Source organism: Bubalus kerabau, chromosome 20, assembly GCF_029407905.1.
Source record: "Bubalus kerabau isolate K-KA32 ecotype Philippines breed swamp buffalo chromosome 20, PCC_UOA_SB_1v2, whole genome shotgun sequence".
Lineage (NCBI taxonomy): Eukaryota > Metazoa > Chordata > Mammalia > Artiodactyla > Bovidae > Bubalus > Bubalus kerabau.
In genome coordinates this window covers 59562545-59578679 of record NC_073643.1, presented here as the reverse complement: position 1 = coordinate 59578679, position 16135 = coordinate 59562545, and the positions used below count along the sequence as shown (strand labels likewise).

The following is a 16135-nucleotide window of genomic DNA, read 5'->3' as shown; positions in this document are numbered from 1 at the left end:
CCTTGAGGGATGAGCACCTCCGCTGGGCCAGGGCCTGCCCTGCAGCACCGGTTTCTCTGCAAACCTGAGATTTGGAGACGATTTCTAGAGGATACAGGCAGGCTGTGGTTTGGAAGCGGTGCTAGACCTGCGTGGAGGGTGTTGTGTTCTGCGGAGGCGCTGCCAGGGCTGGGTGGTTTCGTGCTCATCTCCCTGCGGGTGCAGAATTCGGGGCTGGTGGATACGGTGCTTCTGTTGGACGGGTGCCTAGGGGATGGCAGCTGTCGGTCCCCAGGTCCTCAGGCCCCTGATCACCTGGGGTGGGGGGTCTGAGGAGTGGACGGATGAGGGGGTGGCCGGCCCTCTGCCTCAGGCCCGGCAGGTCAGAGGTGGCCCGCGGGGTCGTGCCAGGACGCACAGCCCGCCCCTTACCGACGCATGTCCGGGTCTGCTCTTTCCGCCATAGAAAGCGAGGAGGAGGACATGGCCACCAAGGAGAAGCTGCAGTGTCTGAAAGACTTCCACAAGGACATCCTGAAGCCGTCTCCCGGGAAGAGCCCGGGCACCCGGCCGGAGGACGAGGCCGAGGGGAAGCCCCCGCAGCGGGAGAAGTGGGCCAGCAGGATCGACTTCGTGCTCTCCGTGGCTGGTGGCTTCGTCGGCTTGGGCAACGTCTGGCGTTTCCCCTACCTCTGCTACAAAAACGGTGGAGGTGAGCCTGGGCTGGGCAGAGGGCAGGCTGGAGGGGTCGCTGGGGCAGAGCGAGGGGCCTCCCTACGCCCAGCATCTCAGGCCTCGACCTCCCCCAGGTCAGCCCGCCTCCGCTCCCACCGCGATCCTCAGAGGCGGGAGATGAGCATGACCGGGAACCCGATGGTGGTCTATCAGAGCCTTCCTGTGTGAGCTCGAGCAGATTCCTCACCCTCTCTGGTCCTCCAGTTTACCTCTCTGAAGGCCGCCACAAGGCCAGGCCCAAGCCTCCGAAGCCTTGTAGCTCTGCACCTCCCCACTCTGTCTGACTTTAGAACATTTTTAACCTTTGCTTTTGCTTTTCTAACTTAAACCAGTTGTAGTTCAAAAACAAGTCTCACGTTTCCCACCTTAAATAGAAAACCAGTATCTTTTGCAGTAATGGATAGGTATCCAGGACAGAAAAAAAAGTACGACGAAAATGTTTTTAATTTTAATTTTTTCAGTTTTATTGAGATAGAATTGACATATAGCATTGTTTTAGTTTAACGCATATGAGATGATTGATGTCTTTACTGTGAAATGATCGTGGTAAGTCTTGTTGACATCCATCACCTCACATATATTTTTTTCTTCTTGTGATCAGAACTGGTAAAGTTTGACACTCTTAGCAACTTCTTTTTTTTTTCCCCCCACCACATGTGGGATCTTAGTTCACCAACCAGGCATCAAACCTGTGCCCCTTGCATTGTGAGTACAGAGCCTTTGCCGCGGGACTGTCAGGGAAGCCCCTTAGCAACTTTCAAACACACCATCCAGTGTGTCGAGACTGGTGTGCAGCCATGCTGTACACGCCACGCCCAGGACGAATTTATCTTCTAATTGGAAGTTTGTGCCTTTTTGACCCTTTCGCTTAGCGATGGTATTTTCTAAAGTAAGTTCTCTGTTTTGTCGGTTGGTTGGTCTGTTCTCTCGGTTTTTGTTTGTTGGTTTTTTTTACTTGCTGGAGGCCCTGAATTAGCATCCTCTGACGTCAGAGGAGTTCAGGCTGGGCAGCACGTCCCGGAGGCCTGCTGGTCAGTAGGAGCTCAGCAGTGAGAACTCCCTCCCTGCTCCTCGTGGCGGCCCATGATCCGGCTGGTAGCCAGCAGAGCCGGGCACGTGCGTGCCGCCTGCCCGCCCGCCCGCATCAGAACCGCCTTGCAGGAGGTCCTGCCCTCGAGCCTAGTTTGTTAACCTTTGGGAGGTCTCAGGTGCCTCTGGGACTCTGATGAGTGCCCTAGATGCTCCGGAACAAAGCACATACCCATAGGCCCAAGTCACCCACACTTTCAAAGGGTGTACGGACCCGCTGAGGCCAGTAGTGGACACCAGGTAGGAGCCCTCACCCGACTTTTCGCCCCCCTCCCCATCCTGGCTCCCACCCCCGGCTGGAGAGGCCCATCTCTCGCTTCCCAGCACCCTTCCCAGCTGGTTCTCAGCTTCCTGCCCTGGCCAGGCCATGGCAGGCCAGCTGAAGGCTGCAGTCAGGAGGCCCATCTGAGCCGGGTGTGAAGGGCTGGGTGGCCCTTCTTCAGAGGGACGGACCTGGGGAAGACAGGCAGGCACAGAGCTTCAGCAGAGGCTCGGAGGCTTCACACAACCGGGTTGATCGGAAGGAGACAAGAGGGCACCCTGGAAGGGAGGTGCTGGCTGGACGAGAATTTTCAGCCAGGTCCAGGAGTCTGCCCTTCACCCTCACGTCCGCGGGTCGGGAAGATTCCCCTGGAGGAGGAAATGGCAACCCACTCCAGCATTCTTGCCTGGAGAATCCCATGGACAAAGACGCCCAGCAGGCTGACTGGGAGGGTTTGGGACGGAGAATGTGCCGGCCTGGGCCAGCCTGAGCCTCACCTGCTCTTCTCTCTCTGCAGGCGCATTTCTCATACCATACTTCATCTTCCTGTTTGGGGGCGGCCTGCCTGTGTTTTTCCTGGAGGTAATCATAGGCCAGTACACCTCTGAAGGGGGCATCACCTGCTGGGAAAAGATCTGCCCCTTGTTTGCCGGTGAGTACGGGACAGAGGTCACCCGGGGCCTGGTGTTCCTCGGCTCAGCAAACGCTTATTGTGCTCCTACTATTTGCCAGGTACACTGTGGCCTCACGCAGGCCAGCTTGGCACACGGTGGCTGCTGCTGCTCACGCCTCTCTCGGTTGTCAAAGGATGGGAGGCCCAGTAGCCGCTGAGCAGTAGGGTGTAGAAGAGAAGGCTTTCAGGAGCCCGACTGTCTGGCCTCAAGTCCCACTCCCTCGTTATGCTAAGTCTTGTGACTTGGGGGAAAGTCACGTCATCTCTCTGTGCCTCAGTTTCCCATTATACACATACTTCTAGGGAAACAACACAGCCTTGTAGAAGTGCTTTGTACACAAAGGAAGCCCAAAGCAGTGGCTTCCCTGGTGGCTCAAATCATAGAGAATCTGCCTGCAGTGCGGGAGACCCAGGTTCGATCCCTGAGTCGGGAAGATCCCCTGGAGAAGGGAATGGCAACCCACTCCAGTATTCTTGCCTGGAGAATTCCCATGGACAGAGGAGCCTGGCGGACTACAGTCCATGGGGTCGCAAAGAGTCAGACACAACTGAGCGATTAACACGTGTTATTGTTGTGGCATTTAGTCCTGTGCCTGGTCCCTACTATGTCCTCATAAGATAATACTGTCATGATCATAATTGGCAGGGCTGGGAGAATGTGCGAGTCTGTTCACTCAGTCGTCCATGTAAATCTACCCATCTGTCTATCCATTAAACCTTTCTTTTATTAAACTAGTCAATAGTTACACAATCCATGTATCCATTCAACCATGCTCCATCTACTTATCCATCCATCCATCCATCTACCTAACCTTCCAGTCAACCACCATCCATCCAACAAAGTGAGTATCCATCCATCATTCCAACATCCATCCATTCACCTGAGTCCATCCAGCCATCCATCTATGCATCCATCCATTCATCCATTGATCCGTCCATCCCTGTATCCATCCATCCGTCTATCCATCCATCCATCCTTCTATCTATCCGTTCATCCACTGATCTGTCCATCCCTCCATCCCTCCCTCCCTCCCTCCCTCCCTCCATCCATCCACCTATCCATCCATTCATCCAGTCATTGGTCTGTCCCTCCTCCATACATCCGTCAGTTTGTTCAGCTCTCTGACTCACCTGACCATCCGTTATTTTACCTATCCATCCATACGGTCATGCGTGCCTCCTACACTTATTTGTTGGTCCCTGTTGAAGGGCCCCTCCTGGCCCCAGGCCTGCAGATCCCAGGGGTTTCTGGCTGAGAGTGTGGCCTGGTGGGTCTGGCCTCCCTCTGAGTCCCGTCTTGCTTGCCCCCGCTCGCAGGCATCGGCTATGCCTCCATCGTGATCGTGTCCCTCCTGAACATTTACTACATCATCATCCTCGCCTGGGCCATGTACTACCTATTCCAGTCCTTCCAGTCAGAGCTCCCCTGGGCAAAATGCAACCACAGCTGGAACACGCCCCATTGCCTGGAGGACACCCTGCGGAGGAACCGGAGCCTCTGGATCTCCAACAGCACCACCAACTTCACCTCCCCCGTCACCGAGTTCTGGGAGTAAGGCTGGCCTCGCGGAGGAAGGAGCGGGTGGGGGTGGGGGCAGAGGACAACCCTTGCCCTCGTCTTCTCCCAAGGGAGCCACTCCCTTGGGGTGGGGTGGGTGGAAGAGGGGGTACAGATTTGGAGATAAATCCATGCCTTTGGTCTCAGACAGGCCTGGACTCGAATCTCAGTTCTGCCATTTTACTGGCTGTTTGACCTCCAGCAAGTCACTGCCCCTTTCTGAGCCTCAGTTCCCTTAACTGTCAAATGAGGGCAATGAATCGTTCCTACACCCATGGGACCTCTGTGAGGATTGTTTCCCAAAGGCAGGTATATGTACTTATGTTGTCTGAAAATGATATAGTTTTCTTAATGTATTTTAGAAAAAAATATATAGTTAGCACATCAAACCTGTTATTGCCCAGAGGGAGGGGAAAAAAGCATATATGAAGCTTGAAGTAGTTACTCAAGTGAACAGGTGAGTAGATAGAGTGAAACATATGTATCAGTTAGCGTTTGCTGTGTAACACCCATCCCCAAATTGGAGCAGCCATTTGTTTTCTTTGGCTCATGGTCCTGCTGCTTGGCAGTTGGGGGCGAAGCTTGGCTGGGCAGTTCTTCTGGGCTTTGCTGGGCTCCCCCCTGGTAGGTCAGCTGTATGGCATCGGGGTCACTCTTCTGGAGACTGGCTGGCTCTTGCTGGGGTGCCACAGGCAGCTGGTCCCTATGGTCTCATCACCCTGCAGGGTAGCCTGGGCTTGTTCCTAGGCGGCTCAGCATCCCAAAACAACACACGGAAAGCCCCAGTGCGGGAGCACCAGCTGGAAAAGGTCCCGTTGGCCAAAAAGAGGCCTGAGACTAACCCAGACTCAAGAGGTGGGGGAATAGGCTCCGTCTCGTTAGGAGAGGAAGGAGAATTACAGGCATGTTTTGAAGTTGCCCACACTACAGCCAGTGATGGCAGACACGTACGCAGGGACCAGGCTTGGGGAGGGCGGAGTACGGAGGCCTGCAGTCGGGTAGCTCTTTGCTGACGTACAGGGTCGTCCTTCTAACCCAGTGCTGGGAACCCATCAAAAACAGATGAGTGCCTTGCTTTCCCTGATCTCCACGAGCTGTTAAACAGGTGCTCAGCGGCCCCTCCGACCCTGGAAGGAGCAGGCAAGGCCTCATGTCGGGTGAGAGCCAGGGCAGGGAACAGTGTTAAGGGATGGCCTCGTCGCCGCCAGCCAAGTCTCCCTCTCCTTCATGTGTGGATTTGCTGCATCGGGGAGCCTCTCCCCCTCTTAGAATCTGGCCCTGGCACCAGCCCACCGAAGAGCTAAGGGAGCTAAGTGCTGACTGGTCCCAGCTGATCGTCAGGGCCAGTGGGGGGGACTCAGGCTGGAAAGGGTCACTCAGCCACTCACCCAGGTAATCCACGTGCCCCTCCTGACCTGAGGCTTTCAGGATGTGCTCATGTCCCGGGACTCTTGCAAATGGGTTCTTTCCACAGAGGTGTTTTCTACTTGCAGACAAAGACCTCTACAGGCACATCCCCTGGCCATCCCTTGCTCCTCACACCCTGGACAGCTGAGTTTGCAGACAAAGAAATGCAGGCATTTCTTTCTTCTCACTTGAATGGGGCCAGAGGCCAGGGCCCTGTTCATTCTCTGCTGTGCCTGGCACAGCCTGACCACCCAGGGCCTGCCCCACCCAGGACGCCAGCACTCCACCCAGCCCCTCCGGTGCCTGCCAGGGCCTCGCTGCCTCAGGCACAGATTGGCCACCTGGGAGGGAGCCCTCGCTCTGCCAGTACTGGCTCGGGCTGGTGCCTCTTCCTCTCTGCGCCTCAGTGTCCTGAGCTGTACTTGGGGAGGTCATACTCTTGCCCTCCCAGGGTGGTAGGACACCCCCCCCACCAACAGAATGAGACCCTGCATGGCCAGCCCTAAGAGCCTGCTTGATGAATGGGAGCCATCCCTGTCTACTTAGTGTCCCCATTGTGGATGAAACTGCCCCCTGCCCAGGGACACCTGAAGCTCAACTTCGGGGGGACTAAGAATGGCCCCTTCCTGATGCCCGTGTGACCCCCATCACAGAGTGGCTGTCCCCTCTGTCTCAGGCCTGAGCCCTCATGAACCATGAGGTCCTCTCCTGTGCCTTCTCCCCTGCCTGTCCCCCAGCCTGGGCCCTGCTGGGGGTCTCCAGGGCTCCTGCCTTCCAGAACCCCCATTCTGAGCACCCTAGCTCCGTTCCCTGGCCCTCGTGGTCCACAGAGAGCAGCTCTGTCCAGAGGCTGCCCGCCGCCCACCCGGCTTCCCTGCCCCGCCGGCCTCCCCGCCCCGCCGGCCTTTGCAGCCTCCCACGGGTCCTGGCCGAACATCCACGGATACCCCGGGGAGGACTGTAGTCCCTGGAGGAGGAGGCTTGGCCGAGAGGACCTGCCTGCCTGGAGGGGCCGAGGCCGAGGCCGCCTGCCTTCAAGGGCCTCCCCTTCTCTTGGATGTGAAGAGGGCGAAGGAGAGAACGCCCGTGAGCATCGTCCCAGTGACTTGCTCTCGGCATTTCGTCCCCTCTTGGCCTTTTATGGAGGGAACACGTCTAGGAGTCATCCCAAACTCCTTTCAGCTTCAGCCTCAGACCGCACCCTCGTCTGGTCCTCTAGGCTCTCTGGGTAAAGTATAACCAGACGGCCGTCCTCCCCGCCCCCCCGGAAGACCCCCATCTTCCCTCCCCCGTTATGGGTGCGTCTCTGCAGTCAGCTGTGTAGCAGACACGTCATCTCTCAGCTCGGAAGCCTCTCCTGGCTTTTCCAGGCTCTTAGGCTTGCCCCAGCCAGGGCAGGTTAGGGTTAGCCTGGAGCAGCACATCACTCCCTCTCTCTGGCCTCGTTTCCCTGTCAGCAAACAGAGGGGCCAGGTGAGCTGGGCTTTGGGGGATGAGTAGGAGTTCACTAGGCCAAAAAAAGAGGAAAAGACAGCCTAGACAGAAGGAACAGCCATGCTGAGGCACGGCAGTCGTAAAGCTCATGAGTAGCAGCACATCCTTGGTTTGGCCTGAATGCAGGACGTGTAGAGCCAGGGAGAAGGATGGAGCCTTAGATGCTAGGCAGAGAAGATTGGACTTTGTTTTCTAGGAGGAGGAGCCACGGAAGCTAGAGAAGGGGCGGAGAATCACGTGATTGCATCTGCATTCTCTGGACTTGCTCAAGGAACATACTGGGGAGAGACAGGCTGGGACACATATATTAAGCACCGACTGTATGCAGGGACTCAGGGGGCTTGGCCATCAGAAGATGGGTTTGCCTTTAGGGTGAAGCTCTGCTTGTACGATTTCCCCTCAGAATAGCCACCAGCCTTGCAGTGATTAGCTCTGGGGTGTCCACAGAGAGAGGCTTGCTGGGACGGAACTGAGGTGTCGCTGGCTGGTACCCACTGGGCTGCCGAGCCATGAGCATCTTCTCAAGGCCTGTCTCCCGGTCCTTGGAGCCAAAGCCCAGCCCTGGCCTTAGCTTCCTTCACCCCTCAGCTGCACCAGACACGTGGGACCCTGAGCTGGCTGCTCCTTCTGCACATGAGGCCTGACAGTGCTCGGGAGCCACCTCGGCTTCTAGATAACAAGGCGCCGTGGAGCCAAGCCTTCCTCCTGGCCCCGGACAGGGAAGGGCCTGGATGCTCATCCCTGCCAGGCCCCCCTCCCCCTCTAGTTTTCCACGAGGAGCTAGTGGACAGCCGCGGGCCATGCTGCCGTCCCCTTGATCCTAGAGCAGGGACCCTGATTCTAGCCCGGGGGCCCAGCTGCCCGGCCTCAGGGCGGTCACCCGTCTCCAGGGTTCTCAGAGGTAGCGAGGTCCCCATCACCTCATCGCCTGGCTGAGGGTTAAAGAGCACGGGCCTCGGGCCTGGCTTATTAGGTGTGACACTGAGGATCAGAGTGGTTAAGCGACTTGCCCAGGGTCACACAGGCAGCTCGGTATAGCAGAGAGCTCAGCCCTGAACACCACCTCTCGTGACTGCGTCCCCACCAGCCGTGAGTCCAGGGCAAGTCCAAGGGCACAGGTAACGTTGTGCCGTGCATGTGTGTGTGTGATGCCTGGGGTCTCCTCTTGGCCTAGATCCCCACGCCCACCCCGTCTGCAGCACACTGTGGCACCAACCTCAGTGGGAGCCGATGAGATGCCCTTCTCCCTTGAAGGGTGCCTGGGACCCTGAGATGGTCATTTCACGCCAGCTTTAGAATTGAACTCTTGAGTCGCTCGGAGATAGGCAGGCAGAGCCTCTGCCCGCAGCCCGCCCTATCCTGCTCGCCCCTGCGCTGAGGTCACCTCTGTCCCGGGGGTCCTGTTTGTTGCCCCCCGGCCCTGGAGGACAGGCGGGGTCAGATCTGGCCAGATGCCCTCCATCAGCCTGGAGCCATGCCTTCCTCCCCAGTTCCTCCAGGGTCCCCTGGGAGCTCAGCACATATCATTAGACTTTATTAGAATCAAAGAAATGAGTCATATTTGCAAACAAGCCCTGCTCAGCCAATCTCCCCCTGCAGCTGTCAGAAGGCGGAGGCGGTGTGGAGAGAGCCCGGTGCGGCCTCCTTCTCGGGGCGGACAGGCTCTTTTATAATTGTTGCCTCCGCCAGTCTCCAGGGAAGAGCTATCGCCAATAAATGGCTGGCCGGCATTCAAAAGGAAACGATTTGGCCCACTCGGAGGACGTATTTACATCTCTGAGTGCTGGCTGGACGGCAGCGGGGCAGCCGACTCCAAACAGACGTCCAGGCGATTCTTTTTTGGATCCCACCCTGGAATGAATCAGTCCTATTCTCGGACAAGAATGCAGCTCACCTCTCGGTCTCCTCCTCTCTGTGTGAGGGGTGCAGAGAAGCCTGGGGTGCTGGGGCCTCTCACCGAGGATAGCATCATACCCAGTGGTCCCCAGGGTGGCATCAGAGAAAAAGAACCAGGCCTAGGGTTGACTGTTTTTATTTTTTTTTAATCTGGGTAATTTCAGGTGAATTCCTGAACCTCTCTGAGCCTCAGTTTCCCCATCAACCAAATGGGTGTAATTAATCGACTCCACTCAAGTCTGTTGAGCACTCACTATGTGCCAGGCGCTGTTCTGGATCCAGCAACGGTCAGGACAGACACAGGCGCTGCCTCCACAAAGATGACGCTTTAATAGGACAGACAGACATGGGACAGACAGACAGTGCAAGTAACATTGTAATAGACAAGCGATGATAAATGAAGGAAGATAAAGCCTAGAGAGGGAGGGAAAGAGAGTGACCAGGAGTGCTTTTTCCATCCGGTGGCCAGGAAAGGCTGCCTTGGTGAAGGGCTGGGGCGCAGCCAGTTCAAAGGTCCCGAGGCCGGGGTGGACTGGACCTGTTCAGGGCACATACCAGAAGCCAGTGCGGCTCAGGGAGGAGGGGTGGGGGCCCTGGGGATGAGGAGGTTGTGCCTGGAACTTGTCCTGGACGGGTTCCCTGTATGCCTGTGGTCCCAGCCTCTTCTTAACAGGCACCACCCTGTCTCTTTAAGATGTCTGCGGCTGACTGTCAGAGTGTTTGGCCAGCCTATTCAGGGAGGCAGGAAGGAATGGGGCAGGCAGGTGGGAGCCATGGGAGGTGTGGAGCAGAGGCCAATCGTCACCTGCCTTGGGTGTTGCCAGATTCTGTCTTGGTAAGAACAGACTGGGGGCGAGAGTGGAGGCCGGAATGTCACCGACGAGGCTGCTGAAACAGCGCTCGGGAGCAGTGGGGGCCGGGACAGGGGTGGGGGCAGGGTTGGGGTGATACAGCCGGATCTGGGGGAACTTGTGCAGCCTCCAGAGAGGTTGGAGGCACTGGCGAGGGCCAGGGCACCACGGCAGGCCCTCCCTCCCCCTGGGGCCTGGCAGTCTGCAGTTTACCGAGCAGTCCCGTGCACCAGAGCGGGAAGACCCAACAGATCCTGGGCCGTGCCTCGTGGGCGTCTGACAGGAAAGGGTCCTTCAAACTGTGGTCCTTCAGGAGGGATTCCGATAGGCCTGCATGCTCTTCAGCCTCCCAGCTACCCCTGAGGTGACTTTGGAAAGGATGTTGGTTACTTTGGCCGGGAGCCCACATCGGGTTCTGTTATGACAACCCCTGATTGACGAGAGGACGTTCGTTCCGTTCCTAGAACGTCTGCATGGCCGGCCCCTTGTAAGCCTCTGTAAGAAACTTAATTTTTGTGAAGGTGATATGCGCCCATTAACAGCATTCAGATGGCTTGAGAAGCACATTCCCTGGTAAGGGAGCCCCCCTCCCCTGCACCCCCCGGGCCAGCGACTGCTCCGTTGTCTCATGTGTCCTGGTCACTTGCCTCACCCCTGGAATGTCGCCCCTTATCAGTGTGCAGGGAGATTCCTGAGGTCTCGCAGGCTGCGTGACACGCCGCCACGCGCCTGCTGCACGCCTGCTCGGGCCCCTCCCACGGCCCTCTGGGGGGTTGGTTTCCCGTGTTTGCGCCTGCAGACAGAGCCGAGGTGAACAGCTTGAGGTGTGTGCTGAGTCATTTCAGTCGTGTCTAGCTCTTTGGGACTCCATGGACTGTAGCCCTCCAGGCTCCTATGTCCATGGAATTCTCCAGGCAAGAATACTGTAGTGGGTTGCCATGCCCTCCTCCAGGGGATCTTCCCAGCCCAGAGATCGAACCCGTGTCTCTTACATCTCCTGCATTGGCAGGCGGGGTCTAGGGCTACCCTAGGGAAGCCCGAACAGCTTGGGGTGGCCCCTGTCATTGGTCATATCATCCAGGAGACTCGGGATAGAATTGCTGGATCACAGGAAAGGTGCCTTTAGCGGTTACTGCTGGCGCCTTGGAGGGGCTTTGCCACCAGCAGCGGAGAAGCAAGTGCGTGACTCGGTTTCCCCATTGTGGCCTCCGTGGCTAGGCGGCTGCCAGAGCAAGGCCATGCAGCCCCCTCCCATCCGTAGTGAGCACCACGGGTTTGCCCAGCACGGCGGTGGGAGCCGGCAGGAGGGTGCCTGTGACCTGAGCGGGAGGCGGGTGTGGTCAGGATCGGGGCTCTGGGGTCTCGGGCCCCTCGGTCAGCTCGCCCCTGAGGAGAAAGGAAAGGCCTCTTGTGACTCGACACCCCGCAGCACTGGCTGAGCACCTGCTGTGTGCCTCCTCTACGGGATGCCTGGAGCCTGGTAGGCAAGACAGACTCCCCCGAAGGCGACGTCCAGGGTGAGGGGGCGGCCGGGGAGGCGGAAGGACACTAGGCATCCAGAGCATCGCGGGAGACCTCCCTGGAAGCCTGGCGGCGGAGAGGGGCCTCCCCGAGGCTGCCCATTCACATGGAAGCCTTGGCCACTGCCCAGCAGGCCCCGGCTTCATGGAAGGAGCCGAGCCCTGAAGGCCGCGCGGGGAAGGGCCTGGTTCTGAAGCCACCGCAGGGCCAGGCCCATGTGTTTGTACTCGACCAGCTGCACAGCCTGCCTCGTGAGGAGGCCCCCGGCCCTGAGGCTCCAGTGAGCCCTGCCGAAGCAAGGCCTGGAGCGATTCTTGTTGTAGTGAAGGTTCTGTTTTCCGTGTTAATCAAAAAAGGTAGTGGAGCCGCGAGAGCAGCACTCTGAGGCTTGGACAGCCCCGGTGTAGGGCGGCTGCTCTGCCACCTGCTGGCCGTGTGTCCGTGGGTGAGTGGATCTCCTAGCCTCAGTTTTCCCATCTGTAAAACGGGGCCAGTGACTTCCAGCCCTTGGACCAGATGAGATAAACTAGAGAAGCCTCGTTGATGTGACCTCGGTGCCTGGGGGAGCCCCTGGATGTTGGGGTGACCCTCAGAAAGGCCTCACCCGAGTGCCATTGGAGGTGGGAACCTTGGATTTATTCAAGGTCCTCGCTTTGAAGCGTCTTTGGAAAAAACTGAGAAGCAGTGAGGACGTGTCCTGGGCCAGTGGGCCCTCTGAGCCCTGAGCCTGGGGATCGGCCTGCTTGTGGACTGGCTGAGAGCTGCGGGTGGTCTGGGGGCAGGAGCTGATGTTTGTGTTCTGCAGAAGAGGAGACAGAGGGCGGCTTCAAACGCCCCCCTTGCCGCTCCTGCCCGAGACTGTGGCCCTTGAACAGGGAGCTGGGTCTCTGGGGAGCCAGCTTCTCCTGGGGAGCATGAGCCTGTGACAACCGAGCCCGGGGGCCAGTGTCCCTGTGCTCAGCCCGGCTGCCCTGGGTCACTGCCAAAGCAGTCGGAGCTCCGGAACCATGGGGTCAGTTTCTGGGAGTTAAGTTTCATGGTCTCTCAACAGCCTGGGGGCCCCAGCCCAGTTCCAGGAGGCGTCTGCCCCTCGGGGCGTGTCTGAGTAGCACTGTGGGCGTCTCCCCTGGTCAGCAAGGCTCTGGACCGAGTGGGGCTGCTGGCTGTGATGACTGTCCTTCAGACGGTTCACTCACCTCCTCCCAAGCCCGTCACAACCCCGGCCGGGGGCATGGGAGGAAGCAGCACTCCCTGGTGCCCGGAGCTGCCCTGGGGTCTCAGCCCCAAGACAGCAATGGCCGCCATGGTCTACTGGCTGCTGGCGGCGTCCAGGGCCAGTAGTTTGCACTTTGTGTGGCTTTTCTCCTCCCCTACGGAGAGGCGTGTGGGTGTCCTGCAGCCCCAGAGAGAACCAACACCCTGGAGATGCATCCTTCAGTGAGAGACCCAGATAAGGAATGGGGGCAAATGCAAAAAAAGAGGGATAGGACAGAGCATGTGGGGTGGCGGGGTGGGGGCAGGCAGGTGGTTATTCCCATTTTAGAGACAAGGAGACTGAGGCAGGCAGTTGGGTAACTAGCCCCCAGTGGTTAAGTTAAGTGGTTAAGTCAGTGGTTACATGCTGGAGCCCAGTTGGAACCCAGTGTCTGGCCCACAGGGAGCACTGCAAGGGTCTGTGAGAATCGATTACAGGGGAATCAGTACCTAGTTCACAGATGAGGAAACTGAGGCTTAGGGGTTTAACGTAACTTGCCCGAGGCCTGGCTGGATAGAACCCCCGTGTGCCTGACTCAGGAGTCCAGACCCATCCCCTGGTTGGCTTCCCCATGACTCTGTGAAACTGGTGTTACCTAAGATTTCCCAAGACCAGCGGGATTCCGCAGCTTGGAGGCAGGGTTGAGCCCCAGCCTGCTGGAATCCCGGTGCTGGCTCTCCCAGCCCCAGGCCGGCCCGTCTGACTTGGGGCTCTGTTTGCTTGAAGGCGGAAGGTGCTGAGCTTGTCTTCTGGAATTGACGAACCGGGCGCTCTGAAGTGGGACCTTGCTCTCTGCCTCCTCCTCGTCTGGCTGGTCTGTTTCTTCTGCATCTGGAAGGGCGTCAAGTCCACGGGCAAAGTGAGTTGTGCTCCCCTCTCCTCCCGCCTCGTGGAGCCTGGCCCTCTGCAGGGTCGGCTCGGCTCCCACGCCCCCGGGGCCCTCCTGCTCGAAACTGGTCCTGATTAACCAGTTCGCCTAGCAAACCCGGAGCCCCCTTGATTGTGGCGTTTGCCCATTTCACGATGCAAATCCGGCCCAGCGGGTCCAATTTCAAGTTACTGATCGTTTGACAATCAGCCCGCAAGATTCCTGAAATGGAGTGGTCTGCTCTCCGAGCACCCACACACCACTGGTACCCCTTTAGGGAGTGGTGGGTTGTGTGGATGTTAGCGGATAACAAACCCTGAGATGCCACTGCAAAGTTAACTGGTAACGGTGTTGTTAGCTACCAACTGCTCACCAGCCACAGGGACCCTTGTAACCTCAACATCCCCTATCGACTCTTTACAAATGTAGAACCACAGGCTGACCCCAGACCTGCAGAATCAGAAGCTGCATTTGAACACTTTTCCCCCAGATAATGCAAATGTGCACCGAGGTTTGAGAAGCAAAACTTCTCAACCGGCATTTTTGCCGCTAAGTCAGATTAACTGAATTATCTTAGGCCTTACATTTCAGCTGTTAACTAGGATGTTAGTTATTAAGGAGAGCTCTCACCGATCGTTAAGTCGTTTGCTCATAACCGAAGTGCTGGCTGTCGCTGAAGTATCTGCTGCTGGTTAATATGTTACATAGTGACCAAGACGTTAGCTGGTGACAAAGGTGGAAGCTGAAAGTTCGTGTTACCTTATTGATGCAGGATTTAGGTGTAGCTGGTATATTGTCAATAATGAAACTGTTAGCCTGTAACTGAAATATTACCTGTTGTCAGAGCCGGGCGATGGATGACCTGGTAAGCAGAACACTGGCCAATATAATACCATAGTCATCCTGGTGGCGAAAGACCCCACAGAGGGTTCCCTTGGGCTCGCCGGGGTGAACCCGGGGTACTAACTGAGCCACAGCATAGGTGTTGGCTGGTCTACCCTAACGTGCCGCCCTGTCTGCCATCCCCCGACCCCCATCATTTGCATCTGCATCCTGGACAATCTCTTTAAGAGAAGTCCTCAAAGGTCAAAAGAGTTGAGTTAAGGTGGCATTTGAAGGACAGTGATGGGCAGCGGGTGACGTCACTGGGAGAAGGGACAGTCACTGCGAGTTCTCCCCGGATGAAGGGCGTCTTAGGTAAAGTCACGATCTAAAGAGACAAGAGCTAAAGGGGGCGCATAACGTGGTGGAGGAAGACAGGCGCGTTGGGTTTGGTTTTAGGCAAGGCTCACCAAGAAGGGCGCTTAGAGGCGTAGATCTGTCGAAAGTGAGGGGTAAGCCATTCAAAGGCCCAGAGGTGTGTCCGACCAGACCCCCTTGGGAGCCCCTAGTCCGATGGAGGAGCTGATGTCCGCCAGGAACCGTGGGCCTCCCCCGAGACACGTGCAGGGGCAGGAGACCAGAGTCAAAACGAAATGGAGAGGACGCAGGGCTGTCCCTCGGCGGCTGACGGACGTGACTGGCTGGAGGTCTCCCTGCCGCCCCCAGAGAAGAGGCTCTGGGCCCCCAGGGGCAGGCGTGGCCCCCAGAACAATAGCAGGGCTGGGGCCAGCCCCCGGGGAAGCCAGGACAAACACAGGGAGGATCCGAGGACTTCCTCGAGCTCCTCAGCGGCCGTCGTTGACCGTGACTTCCAGCTCTGGCCATAGACCAGGTTTGCGGCCGCCGTGGGGGCCGGATGGCCTCATCCTGGCTGTGGCCTTGCTCAGTGGCTGACCCCAGCGTGGCCGGGGTGGGGAGAAGGGAGCTCCCGGGCCTGGGAGGCTCAAGACCTGAGTTCAGGTCACTTGGCATCCCTGGATGTCAGTCCCCTTGTGTGTAACAGCATTCGTCCTTCTGAGGGTCTGACACTTGGCCCAGGGTTCACTGCTGCTCAATTCATCCAAGAAATTGTGATGGTGGGGCAGACGCTCTGCGCCTTGCTCGTGGGCCAGGCACCGTTCCCAGCTCTGATTTTCAGCTCTTTTCATCTCCTGACATCTGATGTATGCGTGGCTCCTACTCTGCTTTACAGAAGTGGTAAGAGGAGATGTCTTGGGGGAAACGGTGGGGCAGAAAGGTTGACTTGTTCACGTCTACACAGCTTGTCGGTAGCCCGGGTGGCATTTGAGCTCGGGCAGCCCGGCGCCCAGCCTCGGGGCCCTGCATCCTCCTGCCTCCTGTGGCTGCCTGCTCTCACAGCACGTTAGGTCGCAGGGGGTGACAGGGATCCAGACCCTCCCACAGGAAGGGCGGCCCCATGAACCCCACCAGCAGTTCAAATCCCAGACGCAAGCACAGGCCAGCCTCTCCAGACCTGGTGTGGGGTCTCGGCTCTGCGCCCATAGCCAGCGTGACCAGGGGCCAGTCCCCTCCCCCAGGAGCCTCAGTTTCCCCCTGTGTGAAATGAGTGGTGCCCCCCCCAAACACAAGCACAGGTGCTTGGGGTCTGCCAGGCCCTGGGTGCAGACCCACGGCCCTGGGCCTCTGGGGTGAGCAATCCGCGCT

General features: G+C 57.9%; 1 protein-coding gene across 4 annotated transcripts in view; it reads left to right on the top strand.

Annotated features, from left to right (window-relative positions):
* The window catches only part of SLC6A6 (solute carrier family 6 member 6), an 84200-nt gene that overhangs the window by 45602 nt on the left and 22463 nt on the right, over window positions 1-16135 (top strand). For 2 of the 4 annotated variants that reach the window (XM_055557934.1, XM_055557936.1), the window contains 4 exons: window positions 446-691; window positions 2583-2717; window positions 4056-4290; window positions 13447-13579. In XM_055557934.1, coding sequence (XP_055413909.1) covers window positions 463-691; window positions 2583-2717; window positions 4056-4290; window positions 13447-13579 — 732 coding nt within the window. In that variant the 5' untranslated portion in view covers window positions 446-462. Of the gene's footprint in view, window positions 1-445; window positions 692-2582; window positions 2718-4055; window positions 4295-13446; window positions 13580-16135 lie in introns of those variants that run through there. The other 2 variants (XM_055557935.1, XM_055557937.1) reach the window with 2 other exon arrangements.